A 24,860-nucleotide genomic window follows, 5' to 3' on the forward strand; every position below is an offset into this window, starting at 1 on the left:
TAAAAGAATTAATGATGTTTTGAAGGCAAAGGGTGGTCACACCAAATATTGATTTGATTTAGATTTCTATTCTGTTCATTCACTTTGCATTTTGTTAATTGAAAAAAATAATCTATTACCATTTCTATTTTTGAAAGCATTCTTACTTTGCAGCATTTTTTTCAACACCTGCCTAAAACTTTTACACAATATTGTATACGTGGATAAGTTTAGATTGTTCTTGACCTGAATCAATAATAAAAAAAATGACAATTTCTGAGTGCTTTTTTACTAACAGTGAAAACATTATAGAAAGCAAGTGTTTTTCATTAATTTTATGAATTTAGATAATTAATGGCCAAATCTTGCTTAACCATTTAAGGATTAGTATATCTTTATACTCTTCAGAATTCATCCTGCTGCTTTTGTCTTCTGCCACATCATTAAGTGACCCAAAGCCATTGGAAGCCATGCATGCCCATGGCCATCACACTACTTCTGTGTTTTATAGATAATGTGGTATGCTTTGGACCATGAGCCATTCCAAGCCTCCCCCATACTTATTTCTTCCCATAATTCTAGCGTAAGTTGATCCTAGTTTTATATGGCCAAATAATTCTGTTCCAGAACTGGGTTGGCTTTTTAAGTTGTTTTCTGGCAAAGTCTAATCGGACTTCCAGGCCTTTTTGTGTTGCTGTGCTCACCAGTGCGTTTTCTTTTGTTTATCAGAATGTATCACACTGTTGATCTAGCCACTCCTAAGGTTTCTGCTATCTCTCTAATGGATGTTTTGGTTTCTGCAACCTAAGGACGGCCTTTTTCACTTGCACAGAGGGCTCCTTTGACCACATATTGTGGATTCACAGCAAAAGCTTCCAAATACAAATACTACACTTACAATCAACTCCAGACCTTTTGCCTGTTTAATTGATAAATATACAACAAAGTTATAGCCGAGACCTGTCTACGAAGCCGATTTTAAGTCAATTTTCCACTTACTTTTGGTCCCTTGAAAAAGTGGGGCCTACATATTAAACAGCTGTCATTTCTAAACCCTTCCTTCTATTTGGATAGGAATAGCCTCAAATTAAAGCTGATCATGTGTAATTTAAAACCATATGTATTATATTACTGTATTATGTTTAGGTTAACCACTAAAATAACAAACATTGTTTCAGTGTCATAATATATATTCCTACTATATATATATATATATACTCGAACGGAATAGGCGGCACTCGGAGACTAAGAATCAGTGTAGCAAGTGTAGTGACTTTATTGTCAGCATCAAATCTACGTTTCGGGGTCGCAGCCCCGTCGTCAGGATAAATGACAATACAAACAAATTGTGTTTAAATACCTTAGTGCAGAGTGTCACCTCCCGCCAGTCCAGACGCCGCTGCCCGGTTTCCGGCCGCATCTTCCCGGTCCTTCCGGGTATGACGCGCCGGTCCGCCCAGCTCACGCGCTGTTACTGTGGAAAGGGTTACCATAGTTACATAACAACAATCAGTGTTCAAGAGGAGGAAGCGCATCTTCCACGTCACAGTGAAATATACAACATAACTTTCTGTAACCTAATCATATAAAGTGCATCGTGCAAAACAAACATATATATTAAAAACTTCATCATACAATAAAACCGTGCTCAACTTTCGTAGGTGCTGGTTACAGGATGTTATGCATTAAGATCGTGTTAAAAAACGTCAGGGACAATCAAGAAAATAATAAGAATAAATGGACAAAACGTGTAGCCACTTCATTCATAATAGATCGCAAGCTGTGTATTAACGATGTTAGTGTCAGTGACCTGATAGGTGGACTTCAATTGTTATCTAGTTGCTAAAATTTAATTTTAAATGTTAATTTAATGGATACTTGCAAAATAATAGCAAAATAATAACAATCGGTAATTGCAACTAGGTACTAAGCTTAGAGCGTATATGCTGCTATGTTTTACATCAAAGTTAACTCATGCTTTCGCTCTATTGATAACCATAATTTTATAATGCATCCAAACACATCTTATGAGCAACAACTCATAAGAAACACCGAAGGTATAGAGACTCATTGAGCCCCTTCGGGTGGATAGTATTTAGTTTATAGATCCATCTGGATTCTAATTGTAGTAGTCTCTTGGATCTATCTCCTCCTCGCAGGGACTTAGGGGCATGGTCAATAATCTTATATCTAAGAGTGGCCATGCTGTGTTTAGCTTTAGCAAAATGCCTAGCTACTGGTTGTTCGCTATCGCCTTTTTTGATAGCTTCTCGTATGGCGTACCTGTGCTGAGCCATGCGAGTTTTGAAGGCACAATCCGTTTTGCCTACATAGGCCAGCCCACAGGGACATGTCAAGAGATAGATCACAAATTTGGAGTCACAAGACAAAGGGTATCGGATGGTAAATAATCTACCCGTGTGTGGATGTCTGAAGTTATCACCCTGTATCAAATAACTACATGTAGTACATCCACTACATCGGTAACATCCCTTTTTCTTACTCAAAAAGTGTGTTTTGGGATGCTCAAACTCTGAGATGTCTGTCTTGACTACATAATCTCTGATGCTTCTGTTCCTTGTGTGACTAACCAACAGTTTAGAGTTAAACACCTCACCCAGATCTTTATCTGTGGCTACTATGGGCCAGAGTTGTCGCACTCTCCTCGTGAGGTGCTGACTGCTTGAGTTAAATTGAGTGACCCAAGGGTGCCTAGCTACCAACGTTTTTTTATTGGTGCTACTAGGTTTAAGTAGTTGTTCACGTGTAAAGGCAAGGGCTCTGGATCTGGCTTTTTGCAGATCAGATATCGGGTAACCCCGCTCAAGGAACTTTTTAGTCATCTTGGTCAATTCTTCATCCCTCACTCCTTGATCGCTATTAATACGACATACTCTTAGGTATTGTGAGTATGGGAGACTTGCTATGGTTGCTCTAGGGTGGAAGCTATCATACTTGAGCAGATTGTTTCTATCTGTTGGCTTGACATATAGTGATGTACTGATTAATCCCGCTTGTAGGGGTAATCTTGACATCTAAAAAATTGATGGTATCAGTATCAATGTTGGCTGTGAATTTTACTGGGCTGATGGATTGGTTGTGCGTGTCTAAAATATTTTGTAGATGTGTCTGCGTCCCTGTCCAGAAGATCAGGACATCATCTATATATCTAAGATATAGACCTAAATGGCAGTTTATCTGATTATCTTGAAGAAATAAATCTTTCTCCACCTCCCACATGAAGGCATTTGCAAACGCTGGAGCCACCGCTGACCCCATCGCGCATCCTGTGCGCTGTATATAATATTTTTTGTCATACAGGAAGAAATTATGAGTGAGTGTAAACTCCAATAGTTCCAAAAAAAATTCAATGTGGGGGCCCTTATAAAGCGGGTTATTAGTGATCAACCGTCTAACTGCTGCCAGTCCTGATGCGTGTGGTATGCAGGTATAAAGACTAGTTACATCTATTGATGCCAGAATGGTATGTGGGGGTAGTATCCCCAGTGTCTCTAGCTTCCTCAGGAGCATTGAGGTGTCTTTAAGATGTGTACTAGTTTGCTGAATACACGGTTGTAGGAACGTATCACAAAAAACTGCCAAAGGTTCACAGAGGGAGCCCCTTGCCGATATAATAGGCCTGCCTGGGGGGTTACGTGGATCCTTGTGTAGTTTAGGAATACTGTAGAATATGGGTACTATTGGATGTTCCCTAGATAGTGTTTTAGATAGTGATAAGGAAATAACGCCATTATTAACAGCCCTAGTTAACAATACATCAAGCTCACGTTTGAATACTACAGTAGGGTCTGATCGTAGGCAACTGTAGGTGTTCTGGTCTGATAGCAATCTTACACATTCCTTTTTGTAATCAACTAAATCTAATATCACTATACCTCCCCCTTTATCAGCATTCCTAATAATAATGTCCGTCCTTTTACCCAGGGCCTTAAGGGCATTAAACTCCTCTTTGGACAAATTAGGGTAGGGTTTCTCGCATGGTTCTTTGTCCAATGAGTCCATTAGTCTATGAAAAGTCCTGATCGAAGGGTTCACTGAATTAGGTTCAAAAGTCGATTTACTGAGTCTACTCACCTGTGCCGGGATGTCAGATACAAATGAGACCCCTTGGTCAGATGGTGACTTGTGAAAGTGTTCTTTTAATTTTAGAGAACGTGTTAATTTGAATGTCTCTATCTTCCATTGCATTGGGTTGAGTGAATTGGTGGGTACAAATCCCAGTCCTTTGCTTAGCACTTTATGTTCAATCGGGGACAGGGCTTTTGTTGAGAGGTTAAATATCAATTGCGTCCCCTCCTCGGTGGTTTGGAATTTGCTCTGGGCCCTCTCTTTCCTCCGCGTCTGTCCCCCTCTCCTCGTGCGCGTGGGCCTCTTCCTGCGACCACCGCCCTGGTTCGTACCCCTAAAGGGACTTCCGCTAGTTGCTGGGTATGTCCTTGGGTGGCCTCCTCCACTTCACTTGCTGAGGTACTTGAGTAGGTAGGACGTTGGTCACGGCGCTTGGTGTAATGCTGCCGCCCCGGGGTTTGACTCGTGGTACTATTGTATAACCAGGAGTAGACTCTGTGTTGCGCATAGTCCTGCTGTACCCGAATGAGTTTCTGCTTTTTGAATTTAATTAAATTGATTTTATATTGTTCAAGTTCTGTTTCCATCTTGCTCAACCATTCAGGGGGCGAGGTTACTGCAATGTTATGTTCTGTTGTAAATGTCTCGATCTTCTGTTTAGTGCTATTCATTTCTCGTGCTGACTCCTCTATGACAAGCAAAAGGAGTTCCATGGAGCACTTGTTCAGCACAGAGATCCATTTTCTACAGAATGCCACATCGTATCTGCCTATAGTGGGCATGTTATGGATGCGGAATCCTCGCGGAATTTGTTTAGCCCTGAAATAGTCCGATAGTGTCATTCCGTGATATCCAAGATCCAAGAGACTACTACAATTAGAATCCAGATGGATCTATAAACTAAATACTATCCACCCGAAGGGGCTCAATGAGTCTCTATACCTTCGGTGTTTCTTATGAGTTGTTGCTCATAAGATGTGTTTGGATGCATTATAAAATTATGGTTATCAATAGAGCGAAAGCATGAGTTAACTTTGATGTAAAACATAGCAGCATATACGCTCTAAGCTTAGTACCTAGTTGCAATTACCGATTGTTATTATTTTGCTATTATTTTGCAAGTATCCATTAAATTAACATTTAAAATTAAATTTTAGCAACTAGATAACAATTGAAGTCCACCTATCAGGTCACTGACACTAACATCGTTAATACACAGCTTGCGATCTATTATGAATGAAGTGGCTACACGTTTTGTCCATTTATTCTTATTATTTTCTTGATTGTCCCTGACGTTTTTTAACACGATCTTAATGCATAACATCCTGTAACCAGCACCTACGAAAGTTGAGCACGGTTTTATTGTATGATGAAGTTTTTAATATATATGTTTGTTTTGCACGATGCACTTTATATGATTAGGTTACAGAAAGTTATGTTGTATATTTCACTGTGACGTGGAAGATGCGCTTCCTCCTCTTGAACACTGATTGTTGTTATGTAACTATGGTAACCCTTTCCACAGTAACAGCGCGTGAGCTGGGCGGACCGGCGCGTCATACCCGGAAGGACCGGGAAGATGCGGCCGGAAACCGGGCAGCGGCGTCTGGACTGGCGGGAGGTGACACTCTGCACTAAGGTATTTAAACACAATTTGTTTGTATTGTCATTTATCCTGACGACGGGGCTGCGACCCCGAAACGTAGATTTGATGCTGACAATAAAGTCACTACACTTGCTACACTGATTCTTAGTCTCCGAGTGCCGCCTATTCCGTTCGAGTATATTTCAGGCTGAAAGGCCGTGTGGGATGGCACCATGAGCAGTAAGTTACTTACCTAAGGATTACAGAGTGCCGGGTCATTTTGTTCTATATATATATATATATATATATATATATATATATATATATATATATATATCCCACTGTTAATATTTAGTGTGTCAGGCCTGACCATGTGTAAATATTTAGTCTATCTTAGTTTTCTCAACTGTTATTGTCCTATCTGACATTTTTGGATTAATTACTGATATTTATTATTTTTTTCAATTTTTTTCTTGTAATGCCTATTCATTTTTTGCTCTTAGTAAATTTTTTTATTTTTTTTTATTTTTACTTCTGTATATTTGATTCTCCACTACCACCTCCTCAATGATATCCTTCGTATTCTGCATTATTGTAATCTCATAAGAACATAACCCACACAACATTAAAGAAAATAATATAATTCACTAGAGCACACATACATATCTGAAATATAATGTAATCGATCAGGATAAATGCTGTTACAGAAAGGAATTCCTGTATGTACAGTAGTTGTTCAGCACACACTTTATGATTGAAAGATAGCTTTGAAAAATATAGTTTAGTTTCTTCTACATTATCATAACAGTAAATGACTAGACAGTAAGTAAATCAATACAAAGTGTATTCATCCCACCCATTGCGATAGCTTTAAGTATGTATAACAAAATGTCTGTCTTAAGCGCATTATTTCCATTCTTTCCTACCATCTACATGCAAATGTATTCTTACTATTCACCGGTATTGAATTCCTTTCTGTCAAACTGGGGGGGAAACAGACAATTAGAAAGTTTGACAGTGTGTTGGCACGGGCTCTAATTCAGAGATCACAGCATTACTTTCCTCATGGCTGACACAGGCTAATGAAGCATGAGGCTCTTGTGATTTACGTCACTATTTCATTGGTGGGAGTTACTGCCTTGTCAATATACTACTGTCTGCTGTTTTCCTTGTTATTTCTTTCCTTATGACACATGGAAAATATTCACCAGGTACAGCCCTGTGTGTTACAATAGTTACACAGATCACACTTGACATCTAAGAGCATAAAGCCTGCAGTGTACCATTGCCAATAACTGCAACAAGTCTTACAGCAGAAGTGCAATCACAACCTCATCTTCAGCATGTGCGACATACAAATCCGCCACAAGTCATTTCATTAGCATTTTTGTGTTATATTGTTGTTTTCTTATTTTGGTATTTTAAGTGGCAACTTGTCCTTTATATGTACAGCTCAGTTATAGAAAGCCGGTACCCTGTGTCAAAGATACCTATGCCCCAGTGGCGTCATTATAGGTGTGCGGGGGTTGTGGGATGCACCCGGGTGTCGCCTGCTGAAGGATGACACCGAAATGTCAACTCCTGCTCAGTGACGGGAGCTCATGTCACAGTGTAGGACCCGCTCTGCAGCCACAGCATCATAATGTATACACTCTTCCCGTCAATGTCTCATGGTTTTATTCCCAGTGAGGGACAAGGTCTGGTCTTAATTCCTATTTCTATCCTGTTTACTTGTTGGTACAGACAATATGGGCACATCATTTTTATGAGCGATTAATTGAATTGTTATTTACTCATTTACTGTTTTAAGTATAGCTGTTCTGTGCTTGTTCTGTTTTCATAGCAAATAAAAACAAAAACAAAAAGATTTTGCCAGTGTATCTCTTTGTATTACATCTGATCCCCTTACACTAATGCTCATGCCCAACAAATAATCCAGCTTGGGCTCGTTACCGCATATGCGTTGGGAAAAGATCTACAGTACGTGCAGTTGCGGTTTAAGACAAGAGGGGGGCCCATGTGCGGGCTCTGTGCAGGGCCCCTCCTCTACAGCAGTGCAGCAGCCCCCTTCTCTCCAGCAGTGCAGCAGCTATCTCCAGCCCCTCTTCTGGCTTTGTACCAGAGTCTTACTGAGTATAGGCAAGGCTCCGGGAACATGGCGCCCACACCTTATTCCTGGGAACATCTCCAGTGCTCATGCACAAATCACCTGGAAAATGGTATGCAAATATTCCAAAATACAGAAAAATCCAAAATACTTCTGTTCCCACGCATTTTGAATATAGGAGGCTCAACTTGTACTCCAGTGTGCCATGATTCTAGAAAGTTTCGGACCCTCTGGCAATCATGATAAAAGTATATATTTTGTGATGTCTCTAATATAAAACAAAAAAGTAAAAGATACAGATGTTTCGGTGACACTTTGGGCAAAAGATGACAATTATTCTTTCTTGGTCATGTATTTTCTGAAGTGTCATTATATACTGTGTATATATATATATATATATATATATATATATATATATGTTTAGCAAAACACAGAAGTATCCTTATCTCGCGCCAACTCAAGAGCGACACACTGGGAGAGGTCTTTGTTGGGAGACCTCAGGAACATACAAAGAAAAACACAGATTCCCAAGTGCGCTAGTGATGTAATGTAATTACACAATTCTTCCAGCGTTTATTTCATCAGAAAATGTGGACTGGAGGATATGTAGATCTGGGGACCTGTAACAGACACCCCTCACCAAAAAGTCACCCAAACAAGAGGCCAACAGGCCAATTAATAAAAGATTATTTTAATAACATATGATTTTTATACACAATGTAAAATTGTATCAATAAAACACAGCCACAACCAACATGTTTGTAAGATGGATTCTAGATACTCCCTCACCTTTTTCAAGGTGCGAGCTCGAAGGGAGTATCTTCACAAACTAGGGTGCGGTTTTCTGACTGACAAACCCAACGCGTTTCGTCTTATCGACTTCATCAGGGGTAACGCATATAGGAAAAAGGCTAATTCACTCTCGATGGGTTTATATGGCAAAACGTAACCTCAAATGGGAATTAATACAGTCTCCTTTATCAGGATTTAATAGATGGAATTCCTATATTCAGGCTCCTAGCCAGAGTGGTAATTCTTTTTGGATATAGAAATCTTAAAACTAATTAAGCATGGTTCCTTAAAGGCCGTCTAGGAAATACTCTTGATTATAGTCCGTTGGAAATGCTGACAACTGTATGCCGGCGTTTTTACAAACTGCTAAAGTATGGTCTCCAGTTCTTATAATCAAGGTTATTATTGGTTCAAATGTTGACTCACATGAAAGTCAACATTTGAACCAATAATAACCTTGATTATAAAAACTGGAGACCATACTTTAGCAGTTTGTAAAAACGCCGGCATACAGTTGTCAGCATTTCCAACGGACTATAATCAAGAGTATTTCCTAGACGGCCTTTAAGGAACCATGCTTAATTAGTTTTAAGATTTCTATATCCAAAAAGAATTACCACTCTGGCTAGGAGCCTGAATATAGGAATTCCATCTATTAAATCCTGATAAAGGAGACTGTATTAATTCCCATTTGAGGTTACGTTTTGCCATATAAACCCATCGAGAGTGAATTAGCCTTTTTCCTATATGCGTTACCCCTGATGAAGTCGATAAGACGAAACGCGTTGGGTTTGTCAGTCAGAAAATCGCACCCTAGTTTGTGAAGATACTCCCTTCGAGCTCGCACCTTGAAAAAGGTGAGGGAGTATCTAGAATCCATCTTACAAACATGTTGGTTGTGGCTGTGTTTTATTGATACAATTTTACATTGTGTATAAAAATCATATGTTATTAAAATAATCTTTTATTAATTGGCCTGTTGGCCTCTTGTTTGGGTGACTTTTTGGTGAGGGGTGTCTGTTACAGGTCCCCAGATCTACATATCCTCCAGTCCACATTTTCTGATGAAATAAACGCTGGAAGAATTGTGTAATTACATTACATCACTAGCGCACTTGGGAATCTGTGTTTTTCTATATATATATGTTTACATATATATATTTACATTTTATGTTTGTTAGTATCATAGTACATCATGATAATGTATGCTCTGTACACACAGTATATGCCTGCATATTTCATACCAAACAAAATCCCTGATAAGCCGGCGCGTGCCGCGGCTTATCAGGGCTAATAAGATAGCCCCTGGCGGGACAATTAGCCCCGGTAAATTACCGGGTCTAATCGGATATCCCCCTCAATATTAGATGTAATTCTTACAAATGGTTATAGGATATCTGATATATATATGGGGGAGCACCTGGGATCCAGTGATCATCAAGCAGTATGGTTTAGTTTAAAGACAGGATCCAACTCCTGTCACACAAAAACAAAGGTGTTGGATTTTAGAAACGCTGACTTTGCAAAAATGGGGAGATGTTTAAGTGATTCATTGGCAGACTGGAGGAACTTGGAAGGAGTGCAGGAGAGGTGGAAAAAACTGAAAAGTGCAATACTAAGTGCAACAGACCTTTGTATCAAAATGATTAGGAAAAGCACCAGGAAAAGGAAGCCAGTGTGGTTCACAAAAGAAGTATCAACTAGTGTGAAAGCAAAAAAGATGGCTTTTAGGAAATACAAACAGACTCAAAATAATAACGACAAAGAGGGGTATCTTGACAGACGGAAGGATGCTAAGAAAGTGATCAGACGTGCAAAGGCAGAAGCTGAGGAGAAAATGGCCCAGTCAGTAGATAAAGGGGGCAAAACTTTTTTAAGTATATAAGTGAAAGGAGAAAATCAAATGGAGGAATAATAAGACTTAAGACAGAGAGTGAGGGGGGGGGGGGCGTGGCCTGGATGCTGAGCGAGTAGGCAGCAATCTCAGTGAGCTCTCAGGGACCTGAGAGCTAAAAACCGAATAAAACCTCCCCAACCTCCCAAATCAGACCCTGGGACATTTAGCTGGTGAGCTGAAGCAGTGAGCAAGCGGGGAAGTAGAGCTGCGGAATCGGGGAGCCGGTTTTCTGGCTCCCGCGGATTGCGGCCTACTCCCTGTCACGAAGCCGGGACCTCAATTTCGGATTGCATCCGTCGGCTGGGCGGCTGCATCGCCGAGGCGTCTGGAGGACCCGCTCGACCACTACCCCCTTGGTGAATCCCCTGCAACCTACCAGTGCCCATCGCCGGGAGACGAGGAGAGGGGAGTCCCGGATCGGAGCTGCCTGACGAGCTCCACTACGCGAGCGGCGGCCATCTTGAGGGACGGGAGCTGGAGAAGCGATCCGGCTGCAGAAAGGAGGAGACGGCTGACGGCCCCCCGGGTGAGTGTGAACCCCAGACCCGGCTCGGACGAGCAGACGGTGGGCCTCTCCTCCCTCCCCGTAAGCTCTACCCGGCGTCTGCCTAGCGCCGCTGCGGGCGCCCTCCCCCCTCCGACATCAGACTGACTGGGGCACAGAGAGAGACAACAACTGCTGCAGGTGCGCTCCATGCAGGCACCTGGCCTGCCTACGCCACCTGTCCGGGCCCTGGAGTGAGTGCTGCCCTAGGTGGGTGGCGGAGGGTTCCCCCCCCCCCCTGCGAACACCCTTGCCCCTCACTTTCCAGAGTGACCTCCCACGGCCGTGGGTAGCTGGCCGGAGGAGCCTGAGGAGCGGCTTGATCTCCCACAACCATCAGCCTCCACGGGGCTGCAATATAAAGGCCTAACACACCAAGGCAGAAAAGGGGTAAATAAAAAGGGAGCGACTCCTGTCCCTACCGCGACCGCTTCATACCTATCTCGGTTTGATTCTTTCCAGACGAGGGGAGTACACCCCCTGACCCTGCTCCTGAGACGGCCAGGAATACATTGCTTAAAGTGAGGGCAACTAGCGTAATGGCCCTGTCTGCACCGCTCATACCGATGTAAACCAAGAGATTTCTCCCACCTCTGCCATTATCCATGTGATGTCTTATTAGCTTCTGGAAAAGTGGAGCCTCCCGGTTTCTCCATCCTCAGTGTTTGGATACATTAAGCTATCTTCATCTGGGCTTTACCATGCCCACCAGGCGCAGCAAAACGTCAAAACCGGCACAGCAGCTTTCTTTTTTCAAATCATCCCCGAAAATGCCGGGCCCTAAAGTCACCGGGCCCTCTACAGCAGGAACAGTTCCCCAGACCCCTCCGTCACTGGAGGTGCGTCCGTCAGCCACGTCCTTAGATAAGGTTGGAGACGGGGAGGCCCTTACGGTGGGCACTATGAAGTTGCTTTTGACCCGCTTTAAAGAGGAAGTTGCAGCTGAGTTCCGCACCACCTTAACGGCGTGCCAACAATCTATAGATGATCTGGGTGGTCGTACGGACCACTTGGAAACTAAAATGGAAGAGGTCGTGGGGTCCCACAACAACCTACTGGACTCTCATGACGCATTGGAGACAGAGGTGAAGCTTCTACGGGACAAGGTCACGGATCTGGAGGATAGATCGCGTCGCAGCAATCTTAAGCTACGCGGAGTCCCCGAATCGGTGTCACACAGTAGTTTGCATGACTACACGGTGACCATCTTTAAGGCCCTGATGCCTCAGTTTACATCTACAGACCTCATTATTGACCGAATACACCGTCTACCGAAGGCCAGAGCGGCCCCAGGAGATGCACCGAGAGACGTCCTCATGAAGATGCACTACTTCCATGTTAAAGAGGCCTTATTGAAAGCATCCAGACCGACGTCTGATACATCTTCAGCCCTACAAGGACTTCAACTCTTTGGGGATCTATCTGCGGCCACTCTATATAAGCGGCGATCATTTCACCAGATCACTACGGCCCTCAGAAAGGCTGACATCCCATACAGATGGGGTTTCCCCACCAAGCTGCTGATCCACCGGGATGGCTCCACTATCTCTGTCTCCACTGCAGATGAAGGAGAAAAGCTGCTTAAATCTTGGAACATCACGGAACCCACGGAGGGCTCCTCCCCCCGACGTCTTCAGCAGGACTGGTCGTCGGTGAAATGAGGATGCTGGCTCTGAGACAGATACTTTACCATCATAGTAATAATGTTACGACCCCAGTGACTCTTCAGATAGAGACTTTATCCCATGTATAAGGGGCCACAGTCTGTTGAGATGGGGGGCGCTAGACATAGCGAAAGTAATGTGCGTGTTTTGAAGCCCTGTTAGGCCAAATTAGTTGCTCTTTTTTCTCTATGGGGAACTGTGCCTGGCGCGCCTCTGGATATGACTGTCTATATTATACTGACCTGTGGGATTAGTTCTTAAAGCGGGATAAGCTACACGAGCCGCTGGCTCAGTTCTCATGTTGGAAGTAATAGTTCTGGGTTTTACTTGTTTCTTTTTATGTTGGAGCACTCGTGTTCCGCTGTATTTGCTCTCCAGGTTCCGTATGTACAGAAGTGCATACATCTGTTATTATGTTATCAAGATGTCCTTATATTCTTTGGTTTAAAGTGAATAAGTATGGCAGTGGCTGGTAGTTATGCCGCTAACCCCTCCCTTAGCCTACACAGTCGCCTTAGTATGGCGACTGGACGTGATCTCACGAGAGATCAATTTAGTTTAGTTTTGTCCTATATTTTATGTTTGTCTCCCCACATGTATTCCTATATGTTTCCCCCTCCCTATCAGGTATACCGGTCTCAACACAGATATTGGACATCAGAGATATCAGTTTCTCCTATAATTGAAAATGGTGAAGATAGTCTCCATTAATGCCAAGGGGCTTAACTCTCCTCAAAAACGTAGAGTAGCTTTGAACTATTTTTATAAGCTAAGAGCACAAGTAGTAGCTGTTCAGGAAACCCATTTTCAGAGTCACAATCCTCCCCTCTTCACTAATGCACGCTACCCCCTTTGCTACACTGCAAATGGACCCACCAAGAAAGCCGGCGTTGCCCTTCTCATAGCACAACACTGCCCGTTTGTCCTGTCCTCTAAATATGAAGACCCTGACGGGAGATATTTAATTTTAGTAGGTCGACTAGACAATGTGGAGACCACTCTGGTCTCTTGCTACGCCCCCAATACCAAACAAATAAAATTCCTTAGAACCTTCTGTAAAACTCTTCAAGAGCATACGAAAGGAGCCCTGTTGATCCTCGGAGATTTCAACATGGTGCTAGACCCCAATACAGATCGCTCTCGCCCAACCCGACTTTTACGTAGCAGTCCGGCCCAAGACCCTTCAGGCAGATTTGGCCAATTGTTAGCTGAATATTCACTGTATGATGCATGGAGAGCCAAACACCCTGCAGAACGTGATTACACCTTCTTTTCCCACGTTCACAGTTCATACTCTAGAATAGACTTGGCGTTAGTTGATAAGTGGACACTAGCTGCCATTAATAAGGTGGATATATTACCCATGTCTTGGTCAGACCACTCACCACTCGTTGTGAACTGGGAAGCCGACAAGAGAGTGGTCCCCCATGGCCCCTGGAGATTGGGCCCGCACCTTCTATCCCGCCCTGAGGCCCGCCAGGCCATTCAGCAATCTTTAGACCTATATTTAGCTACTAACTGCCCCAAGGACACAAACGTCTTCAACCATTGGTGTTCTCTGAAAGCAGTGGTCAGAGGCTCTGCAATCCAAATAGCAGCTAGACTTAAACGGGAGTATAAAAGTAGACAGGCCTCGGCCGAGCGGGAGGCTGCTCGCCTGGAAACTGCACACAAAAGTGACCCCAATAATAAAGCCCTCTTTAAGGAACTCCTTGCTGCCCGCGACAAAGTGAACGTATTTGCCCTAGCAGAGGTTCATCGCAACCTGCAGCGACTCAACCAACAATATTATAGGCTTGGCAACAGAGCGGGACGCTTGCTGGCGCGTAAACTAAGGGGACGTAGAGCTAAAGAACGCATACAGGCTGTATATACCGCATCGGGTGTTAAAGTAACCGACCCAGGAGAGATAGCAAATGCGTTTGCCGAATACTATGCACAGTTGTACAACCTTAGAGAGGATCCCGATACCCCCCAGCCTTCCCTGGTAGATATTGCAGGCTTCTTGGAGAGGTTGTCCCTCCCCACCATTGACCCTCAAACCCTTGAGTCCCTTAGTTTGCCCTGGTCACATGAGGAAGTTGTGGCAGCTATTGAATCCTGCCCAGTAAACAAGGCCCCGGGCCCAGACGGATACCCCGCCAACTTCTATAAAACCTTTAAATCTACTCTTGCCCCGCTTTTAGTGTCAGTTTTCAACGAAGCCTCAGACTCCACATGCTTCCCGAAAGAGATGTTGGAGGCCCGTATAATTACCATCCCTAAGGCGGGTAAATCTCCTGCTGTTGTCCAGAACTACCGCCCGATAGCACTCTTAAACACGGATCTTAAATTGTTCGCTAAGCTAGTTGCAAATAGGATATCCCCACTCCTACCCAACCTAATTAACCCTGACCAGGTAGGTTTTGTTCTTGGACGGCAAGCATCCGATAACACACGGAGGGTTATCAATTTGATTGAACGCTGCCAAGCCCGGGACGAGCCTCTTTTGCTTCTCTCTCTAGACGCGGAAAAGGCTTTTGATAGGCTGCACTGGGACTATCTACGGGCTACCCTAGACTGCTTTGGATTTGCAGGCAGGATACTCGACTCCATATTGGCCTTGTACTCCTCCCCATCGGCCTCGGTGTTCACCAATGGTTGCAAGTCATATACATTCAATATCACAAATGGGACACGTCAAGGTTGCCCCCTTTCACCCCTAATTTTTGTGCTGGCTATTGAGCCCTTGGCGGAGAAGATCAGGACACTAGACCCCATTGTTGGCCCTGTGGTGGAAGGGACGCACCATAAAATATGTCTTTTTGCTGACGATATCTTAGTATGCCTCAGCGACCCTGAATCGTCATTACCGCATTTACACTCTCTCTTGGACTCCTATGCAGCGATCTCCTATTATAAGCTAAATACCACTAAGACTGAGGCCCTTCCTCTGAACATGTCGGATGTCGCTCTTAGGCGTCTAAGGTTGACCTACAAATACGCATGGCAACTCAGGTCACTTAAATATTTGGGTGTGCAAATCTCCAGAGGGCAAGATTTAATGGGATGTAACTATGACCCCCTTTTTAGAACATTCGAGCTATTCATTAAAGACTGGATGATGCAGGAGGTTTCATGGGTCGGACGAATAGCGGCTGCAAAGATGGTGCTCTTACCCAAACTGATGTACCTTTTCCGTACCATCCCTAGGACCTTCCCTAAAGATATTTGCAATAGATTTAACCGTTTACTATCAAACTATGTGTGGGGGGGCTCAAAACCGAGGATAGCAAAATCCACCCTAGTTGCGCGGAAGTGTGACGGGGGAGTGGCCTACCCAGACCTAGAGAGATACCATAATGCCTGTTTACTCGCTCAGGCCAGAGATTGGTTCACTCAAGACGCCCCAAAACCATGGGTGTTACTGGAACGGAGCGCTGTCTCCCCCCTCGCACTATCTGACTTGCTTTGGCTGCCTACAGCTTCTATCCCTCTAGAAGGGCTGGGAAGCTCGGCAGTTCAGGCAACGTTGTTAGCATGGAAAATCGTAACTAAATCCCTCCCCTCCGGAGCCCTTCCCTCCCCCCAATTATCTCTCCACACCATAGCCACAATGATCCCAGACCTTCACCTACACCATTGGAGTGATAGAGGCCTAACCACCTTGAAGGATGTCCTGCGGGATGGTGTATTAGTCCCATTTTCCCTACTGCAGGAACAATTCCAGGTACCTAAACAAGATTTCCACAGATATCTGCAATTGAGGCATTGGCTTCAAAGTTTTTCTCCCAACCGAGTCCCCCATACTGGCCCCTCTAAATTGCTGATGTCACTCCTATTGCCTGTCAGAAATAAAGGCGGTATCTCCAGATGGTACCAATTTCTCGTGACCGAGGCCCGGCGTGGGCTATTCCCCTCACAGACCAAATGGGAAAAAGACCTCCCTGCGGTCTTCACCGAGGATATTTGGAAAACTATCTTTCAATCCTGCTTTAAAATCTCTAAATGTACAAACCACTGTGAAATGTATTACAAACTGGTTCACAGGGTGTACTTTACGCCGGAACGCTTACACAAGATTTGGCCTGAGGTCTCTGCCAGTTGCTGGAGGAACTGTGGAATGGTGGGGGATATTCTACACATTTTCTGGTTATGCCCAACAATCCGGTCACTGTGGAGAGATGTGTTTCTTTTCATGTCGCTTATCCTGGGAGTTCCCCTTGCACCTGACCCCCTAATAGCACTATTTCATTACTACAGCGGTGAGATGTCTAACAACGACAGGTATCTTTTAGGTCACATACTCATAGCAACTAAGGCCGCCATTGCCTCCAAATGGAAGTCGGCAGTCGTTCCCACGCTATTAATGATAGAACAAAAAGTTCATCAACACTATGTGTTTGAAACGTCGGAGGGCGGATTTCCCCCCGGGACCCCCGGGACGAGTAGGAAATGGGATAAGTGGTTCCTATATAGAGAAAAATCGGGCCAAAGTAGTTTATCCGGTACCGTGACTGCCCCACCAGACCCTTCTGAGCTTAATTCCCCAAATCAAGATGGCTCCTAACTTAATTTAACTCAATTCATTACGGGTTTCAGATCTCCCCACTTTCATTATGTTTACACTCTGATTTTATTGCTATTCACAGATGTCCCTGATACCTAACCTTCCTTTCCCTTGTCTTAATTAGTTATGTTATGTGATGTACTTGTCTTTTCCCCTATTTCTGTTTTATTTTGTCACTTACATGTTCAATTGTACGTATAATTTGTACAAAATTTCAATAAAAATCTAATATTAAAAAAAAAAAAAGACAGAGAGTGAGCATTTGGTGGACGGAGACAAGGCAATAGCAGATCACCTAAATAATTATTTTTGCTCAGTATTTACTACAGAAGAAGGGATGGGGCCACAGTTAAGTTGCAAGGACATTCATAAAAATAAGGTAGATGAAAATACATTTACAGAGGAGAAGGTCCTAACAGAACTTTCAAAACTAAAAGTGGATAAATCAATGGGACCAGATGGGATACACCCAAGGATACTCAAAGAGCTAAAAGATGTGCTGGTTACACCTTTAACAGAATTATTTAACCAGTCACTAAATACAGGTGCTATTCCAGAGGACTGGAAAAGAGCAAATGTAGTTCCACTGCACAAAAGTGGAAGCAAGGAAGAAGCAAGTAACTACAGACCAGTAAGCCTTACATCAGTAGTAGGGAAAGTAATGGAAAAACTATTAAAAGAAAGAGTAGTGGAATATCTTAAATCAAACCACTTACAGGATCCAAAACAGCATGGATTTACTGGTGGGAGATCATGCCAAACAAATCTTATTGACTTTTTTGACTCTGTGATGAAAATAATAGATCAAGGGGGAGCTGTAGATGTAGCATATCTAGACTTTAGTAAGGCATTTGACACTGTCCCACATCGCAGACTGCTAAATAAACTTGAAAGCCTGGGGGTGGATTATAAATCAGTTAAATGGATAAGAACCTGGTTGCAGGATAGGAAACAGACAGTCGTAGTTAATGGAGTGCAAACTATGGAGGGAAATGTTACCAGTGGAGTACGCCAGGGATCTGTACTTGGTCCAGTTCTCTTTAATATCTTTCTTGGTGACATCGCAGATGGTATTGAAGGGAAGGTATGCCTTTTTGCAGATGATACAAAGATATGCAACAGGGTAGACACACCGGGAGGGTTCAAACAAATGATTAATGACCTAGGTAGGCTTGAGAAATGGTCAAGAACGTGGCAACTACAGTTTAATGCTAAAAAATGCAAAATCATGCACTTGGGTCTCAAAAACCCAAAGGCTAAGTATAGTATCAAGGGTACTATAATGGAAACTGAGGAGGAAAGAGATTTAGGAGTCATTATTTCAAGTGACTTGAAGGCAGGAAAGCAATGCAACAAAGCAATGAGAAAGGCAAGTCAGATGCTTGGTTGCATAGGGAGAGGAATCAGTAGCAGGAATAAAGAAGTGATAATCCCACTGTATAGGTCATTGGTACGGCCCCATCTGGAATACTGTGTCCAGTTCTGGAGACCATATCTCCAGAAGGATATAAATACATTAGAGAGTGTACAAAGAAGGGCAACTAAAATAGTGCATGGCCTACATCACAAAATTTACCCGGAAAGGCTAAAAGATCTTAACATGTATAGTTTGGAGGAGAGTAGGGAAAGGGGGGACATGATAGAAACTTTCAAATATATCAAGGGTCTTAACAAAGTTCAGGAGGGAAACATTCTTCAAAGGAAAAGAAGTATTAGAACTCGAGGGCATACATTGAGACTGGAGGGGGGGGAGGTTCAGGGGAAATTTAAGGAAAAATTACTTCACAGAAAGGGTAGTGGATGTGTGGAATAGCCTCCCATCAGAGGTGGTAGAGGCTAATACTGTAGGGCAATTTAAACATGCTTGGGACAGGCATATGAATATCCTTACAAAGAATTAAGGTTAAAAAAGGATTGAGATTACCTAAAGGATAAAATAAAAAATGGGCAGACTAGATGGGCCAAGTGGTTCTTATCTGCCGTCAAATTCTATGTTTCTATGTAATATATTCATGTATTAATGCACCTACATTTGCTTGGATCTTGATTGTCTGCTGTGATCTATAACTCCAAGGTCCTCTTATTATTTTTATTGATTGCAAATCTGTAATCTGTCAAAGAAAACCCCCTTTACCAATCACCCAGGATAAATGACTTCCACTTTAATGGGGCTGTGGATTTAAGGGCTGGCTAAAAACACCAAACCGCTCTTACTATTATTTGGTCAGTTCAGTCCCCTGTTCATGTTTTTCAAATTGCTAAATGTAATAATAACTGACCATTTTTTTCTATATTTGCAGCCTGTTCCATTGCTGAAGAAAAGAATGAATCATTCAGTCACCATGTCACAGGAGCAGATATCTTGTCTTCTGGCCAATGCTTTCTTCTGCACTTTCCCACGGCGGAATGCCAGAGAAACAAATTCTGAGTACTCTACATACCCTGACATAAACTTCAACAGGTAGTTGTCACACATCAGATGCTGGCCTTAGATGAAATGTAGCCTAAATCCTTTCCTATCTTGCCTTTTTTTTCCACACGGAGAGACAGATTTATCAAGTCTTGGAGAGTGATAAATAACACGGTGATAAAGTACCAGCCAATCAGCTCCTAACTGTCATGTTACAGGCTGTTTGAAAATGACAGTTAGAAGCTTATTGGTTGGTACTTTATCACCGTGCCATTTATCACTCTCCAAGGCTTGATAAATCTAGGAGTCAGTCTTTATCTAATCAGTTGTGCCCGCCACCATAATCAGAAGTAACTTCCTGTATCCAGCATCAACGTGTATGTCAGGCAGCATTAAACAATCCCCTGTGACTAGGCTGAAGTCACATGATGCGCACTTACGTCCTGCATTCCACCTGTTACAAGCATGCTTTCCAGCAGTGCAGGTTGGAAATACAGTGTCATCCGTTTCTGTCCTGTGTTGTGCCAGACCCCACTATGCATTCCACTGGCTTCTAATATATAACCAGTACTCTCGACCCCAAAACATACATAGCTTTGACAATTCTTATGGATTGAAGGAATGTAATCAATTTAAATGCTTATTATAATAATTCAATGAGGAAGAATCCATACTTATATTCTTGATTCCTTTCTTATCCTGCCGGTCATGCAGTAATTTTGCCTAGTGTTAGCTAAGTTAAGTGTTGGGAAATCACCCTTAGGTCAGAGAGGTCTTTAGGTTTTTATTATATTAAAGATCTTTGGGTCTAGGGTTGATAAATTTTAGGTATTACACACTGTGTGGGTTTTGTGAACCTGTAGGGAGGTACTCCAGGGTCATATGCATCAATGCTTGGTGTCACGTTCTGCTTCTCTAGAGCATCTCACCAGCTTCATATTTTTTCCTGGTGTACTCTGTGGTTCTCTGTTCATGGCATGTCTCCTGAATCACTCTGTGCACGCCATTCCCTGGATTGTCTCTATTTCCAGTTTGACTCTGTGACTAAGCCCAGCACAGCATGGGTGCAACCATCTAGACTCTCATCAAGTTTTCACTGCATCTATACAGTTCCTGCATTATTCCACATGATCACTGCAGCCTATCCACTCCCAGAACTGCCTACTTAAAACCTTCCAGTTCACCAGTGGATTGCCAGATAAACTGGTCGCATTACCTAGGATTTCTCTCTGCAAGCAACATGTTTATCTGTGCCCTCAGCATTACTGAGAGCTTTAGATTCCTCTATAGTCTCCATGTGATTTCTTGATTCTCCTTTGCTGAGAATCTCTCTCATTTAAGTGCTTTCCACCTGTGTGGTGCTTCAGCTTCAATCAACACCAGTTTGCTTCAGTCTGCTGCCTTTAAGATCTGCAATGTGTCAGCCTGACTATATACCCAGCACATTCCACTCCTTAGGACAAGCACATAACAGCATTCTGTGGTACCATGATTCCTTGTACGCAGTTTAACACATTATGGGGCAGATTTATTAAGCTCAGTGAACTGATAAAGTGGAAGGTGATAACGCACCAGCCAATCAAATCCTGAATGTCATGTCACAGGCTGGATTTGAAAAATGTCAGTTAGGAGCTGATTGGCTGGTCCTTTATCACCTTCCACTTTATCACTTCACCGAGCTTAATAAATCTGCCCCTATATTACTACAAGCAAGTTCCATCTTCTGCAACCTGTGTCAGTTCCACTACTGCAGCAGAGTACTCATTCCAGCTGGTTATTGTTCTCACATCTCCCCTGTGCTATCAGCATAGATATCCTCAGTTACACATATACTCCTCAGCAGTAAAGCACATGTAATTGTGAGTTCATTACTTCAGCGTTTCCATAGTACAAGCACTACTTACTTACACTGGTAGTGTCCTAGTGTGTACTTAGTATCCAGCACAACTGGTCCCAACTAGTGCTACTCTAGTACTCCCAGTTCCAGCCCGGCTAATCTCCTCAGCACTGGTCCTAGCCAGTGTATCAACTACCAGTTCCAGCCTGGTTATTTTCTGCAGTATTTCAAACTCTTACAAGTATACTGCTTAGCCAGTACCAGCCCAGTAACCTGCAGGGCTAGTCCCAGCCCAGTACCCTACTTAGCCGGACCCAGCAGGGCACCCTGCTTTGTTGGTCCCAGCCTGATATCCACAATACATAGCCTGGGTATGCGGTTAAAATATCACCCGTCGGGATCCCGGCGGTCACAATACCAATGCCGTAATCCCGAGATGGGTACTCGCTTGCCTCCGGAATACTGCCGAGGTCGGTGATTCTCCCTCTGTGGGTGTCAATGACACTGATAGAGGGAGAATAGAACCTGTGGCGAGCGAAGCAAGCCACCGCACCTACAGCATGGCGAGTGCAGCGTGCCCGCAAGGGTCCTCGATGCGCTCGCCCTGCTGCCGCAATTCTGGCGCCTGGGATGCTGATGTTGATATAGTGACATTAGGCATCGCGTATTCCGGGATCCCATACCGACCGCCCTAGCATGCCCCAGTCTGGTACCCTGCATAGCCCATCCCAGACGGTTCCTTACTCAGCTGGTCCCAGCATGGGACCCTGCTTAGCCGGTCCTGTCCCGGTATCCAGCATAGCCAGTTCCAGCCTAGTACTCTTTATAACAAGTCTCAGTCTGGTCTCATAACCGGTTCCAGTCCAGCTCACACTTTCAGTTGCAGTCCAGCCTCATCACCGGTTCCAGTCCAGCCTACGTTACCAGTTCCAGTCTGGCCCTATCATCCTTCCCAGTCAGCCAACCAAATCATTGCTTCCTCAGTTCTTCATTACAGTTTAAGCTCGATATATACTACACATAACTCATATCAGCATCATCAATATAGCCCAGTGGTGCCAGTTACTGTGTCCACAAATAAATTCCGATTCTGACACATGGAGAGTGATAATGTGGAGAGACCAGCCAATCAGCTCCATAACTGTCATGTTACATGCTATGTTTGAAAAATAAAAGGAGCTGATTGTTGGTACTCTCTCTCCTCTTCATCTCTCTCTAAGCATTGAGGCATATGCCCCGTTGTCTGATATTCAGACATGCATTTAGTATTCTGTGATATGTTTCTAGTTACAGACTCCCAACAAAATTAACCCTAGTGTGAATGTGTGTGTGTACATGTGATAGGAATATAGGGGGTCATTCTGACCCAATTGCACACTGCAGTTTATCGCAGCGGTGCGATCGGGTCAGAACTGTGCATGCATCGGCGCTGCATTGCGCTGGCGCATGCCAAACGGCCGAAGGGCGTTGGGCCACTACAGTCGCCTCTGCCTGATTGACAGGCGGCGTTTGGCCATTTCGTGGGCGTAGTCCAGCCAAAGCAGTCATCGTCGGACAGAACGGGGGGCGGGGCGCAGCGGCTGCGTGACGTCATACGCAGCCGCTGCGGACCGGGGAGCGATAAGTAGCTCCCGGCCAGCACACTAAAGCTGCGCTGGTCGGGAGCTACTCTTGAAGTGCAAAAGCATCGCTGCTATGAGATGCCTTTGCACTTCTGCGGGGGCGGCACTGACATGCTGGGTGGGATAGCCCTGTGCTGGGCGCCCCACCCCCGTATGTCATTTTGAATTATTGTAACTGTGCTAAATTTAGCACAGCTACAATCATCTCGGAATGACCCCCATAGATTGCAAGCTCCACTGGGGCAGGGACTGATGTGAATGGCCAAATAGTCTCTGTAAAGTGCAGCGGAATATGTGTGCGCTATATAAATAACTGGTAATAATAACATTACGCTGCACAGTAGTCTCCATTATTCAAATTATGCTGCACAGTGGCGCCACTGACACACATTACACCAGGTAGAGTCCCTGTAACATATTATATCAGGTAGAGCCCTTGTCACATATTACGCCAGGTAGAGCCCAATTTTACACATTACTTCAGGTAGAGCCCCTCTCACACATTAACCAGGTAGAGCCCAATTTTACACATTACTCCAGGTAGAGCCCCTATCACACATTACACCAGGTAGAGCCCAATTTTACACATTACACAATGTAGAGCCCCCTTTTATACATTACGGCAGGCAGAGTCCCCTTTTACACATTACGGCACGTAGTCCCCATTCACACAGTATAGCAGGTAGAGCCCCCTTTTACACAGTATGGCAGGAGGAGTCACGAGAAAGAGAGGGAGGGAGAAAGAGAGAAAGAAAGGTGGCAGGTAGAGAGACAGAGTGTGGTGGGAAGGAGACAGAGAGGGGTGGAAGGGGGAGAGAGGAGTGGGATAGAGAGGTGGGAGAGGGATAGAGATGAGCGGCAGGAGGCAGCAGCAGCTAGGCTCCAGTACCCGGAGCCTAGCCTGAGCACATGGGGGAGAGCCACAGGTACCTATGTAATGGTGGCATGCAGTACACTCACCTGGCAGTGGCATAGGTTCCTCTTCCTGTGGGCAACCATGGCGTTGTCTGCGGTGGGGGATGTCACTATTCATACTCGTCCTCCCAGCATCCCCTGGGCAGCTCCATACTGAGAGGAGGCACATCCCCGGACCAGCCCATATACTGGAAGGACACTGGGCTGCTGCACGAATGGATGAGGAGAGAGGTAGAGCGGGGCAGAGCCAGAGTCAGCCCTGACTATTTTGATGCCCTAGGGTCCTAGGCAATATTGTGTCTGGTGCCCCCCGTGGAGATAGTGGGTGAATGGGAAAGTTGACAAGGAGATAGAGGGTGTCAGGGAGATAGTGAGTAACTGGGCAAGCAGGGGTGACAGGGAGATAGTGGGTGACAGAGATAGTGGGTGACATGGTGAGGGTGACCAGAAGATAGTGGATGACTGAGATAGTGGGTGACAGGGAGAAACTGGGTGACAGGGCGATAGAGGGTGTCAGGGAGATAGAGGGTGTCAGGGAGAGAGCAGTGAGGGAACAGAGGACTGGAGAGAAGTGTCTATGTGGAAGAGGGTGAGATTGGGGGTGCCGCAGATAGTGGAGGCTGGGGCGGATGGGGTGGGTGGTGCCGGATCAGTGAGGGAACAGAGAGGACTGCAGGGGGGGTACTAGAGCAGTGATGGAATAACAGAGAGGAGAGAGTAGCCTGTGTGTGGGAGGGGGGCATGCATGGGGGTGGCTGGAGCAGTACAGGAACAAGAGAGGAGCCTGTGCTGGGTAGGGTGGGCCGGGGAGTGCAGCAGATGGGGGTGAGGAGGATGCTGGAGCAGCGAGGGAACGAGAGAGGAGCCTGT

The 24,860-nt window shown here is 44.4% G+C and overlaps 1 protein-coding gene across 3 annotated transcripts in view; it reads left to right on the forward strand.

The window, feature by feature from the left end:
• The window catches only part of LOC135055153 (poly(ADP-ribose) glycohydrolase-like), a 344,454-nt gene that overhangs the window by 130,569 nt on the left and 189,025 nt on the right, over positions 1-24,860 (forward strand). For all 3 annotated transcript variants that reach the window (XM_063958859.1, XM_063958860.1, XM_063958861.1), the window contains one exon: positions 19,507-19,667. In XM_063958859.1, the coding sequence (XP_063814929.1) occupies positions 19,507-19,667 (161 nt within the window). The remainder of the gene's footprint in view (positions 1-19,506; positions 19,668-24,860) is intronic.

Source organism: Pseudophryne corroboree, chromosome 3, assembly GCF_028390025.1.
Source record: "Pseudophryne corroboree isolate aPseCor3 chromosome 3, aPseCor3.hap2, whole genome shotgun sequence".
Taxonomy (NCBI): Eukaryota; Metazoa; Chordata; class Amphibia; order Anura; family Myobatrachidae; genus Pseudophryne; species Pseudophryne corroboree.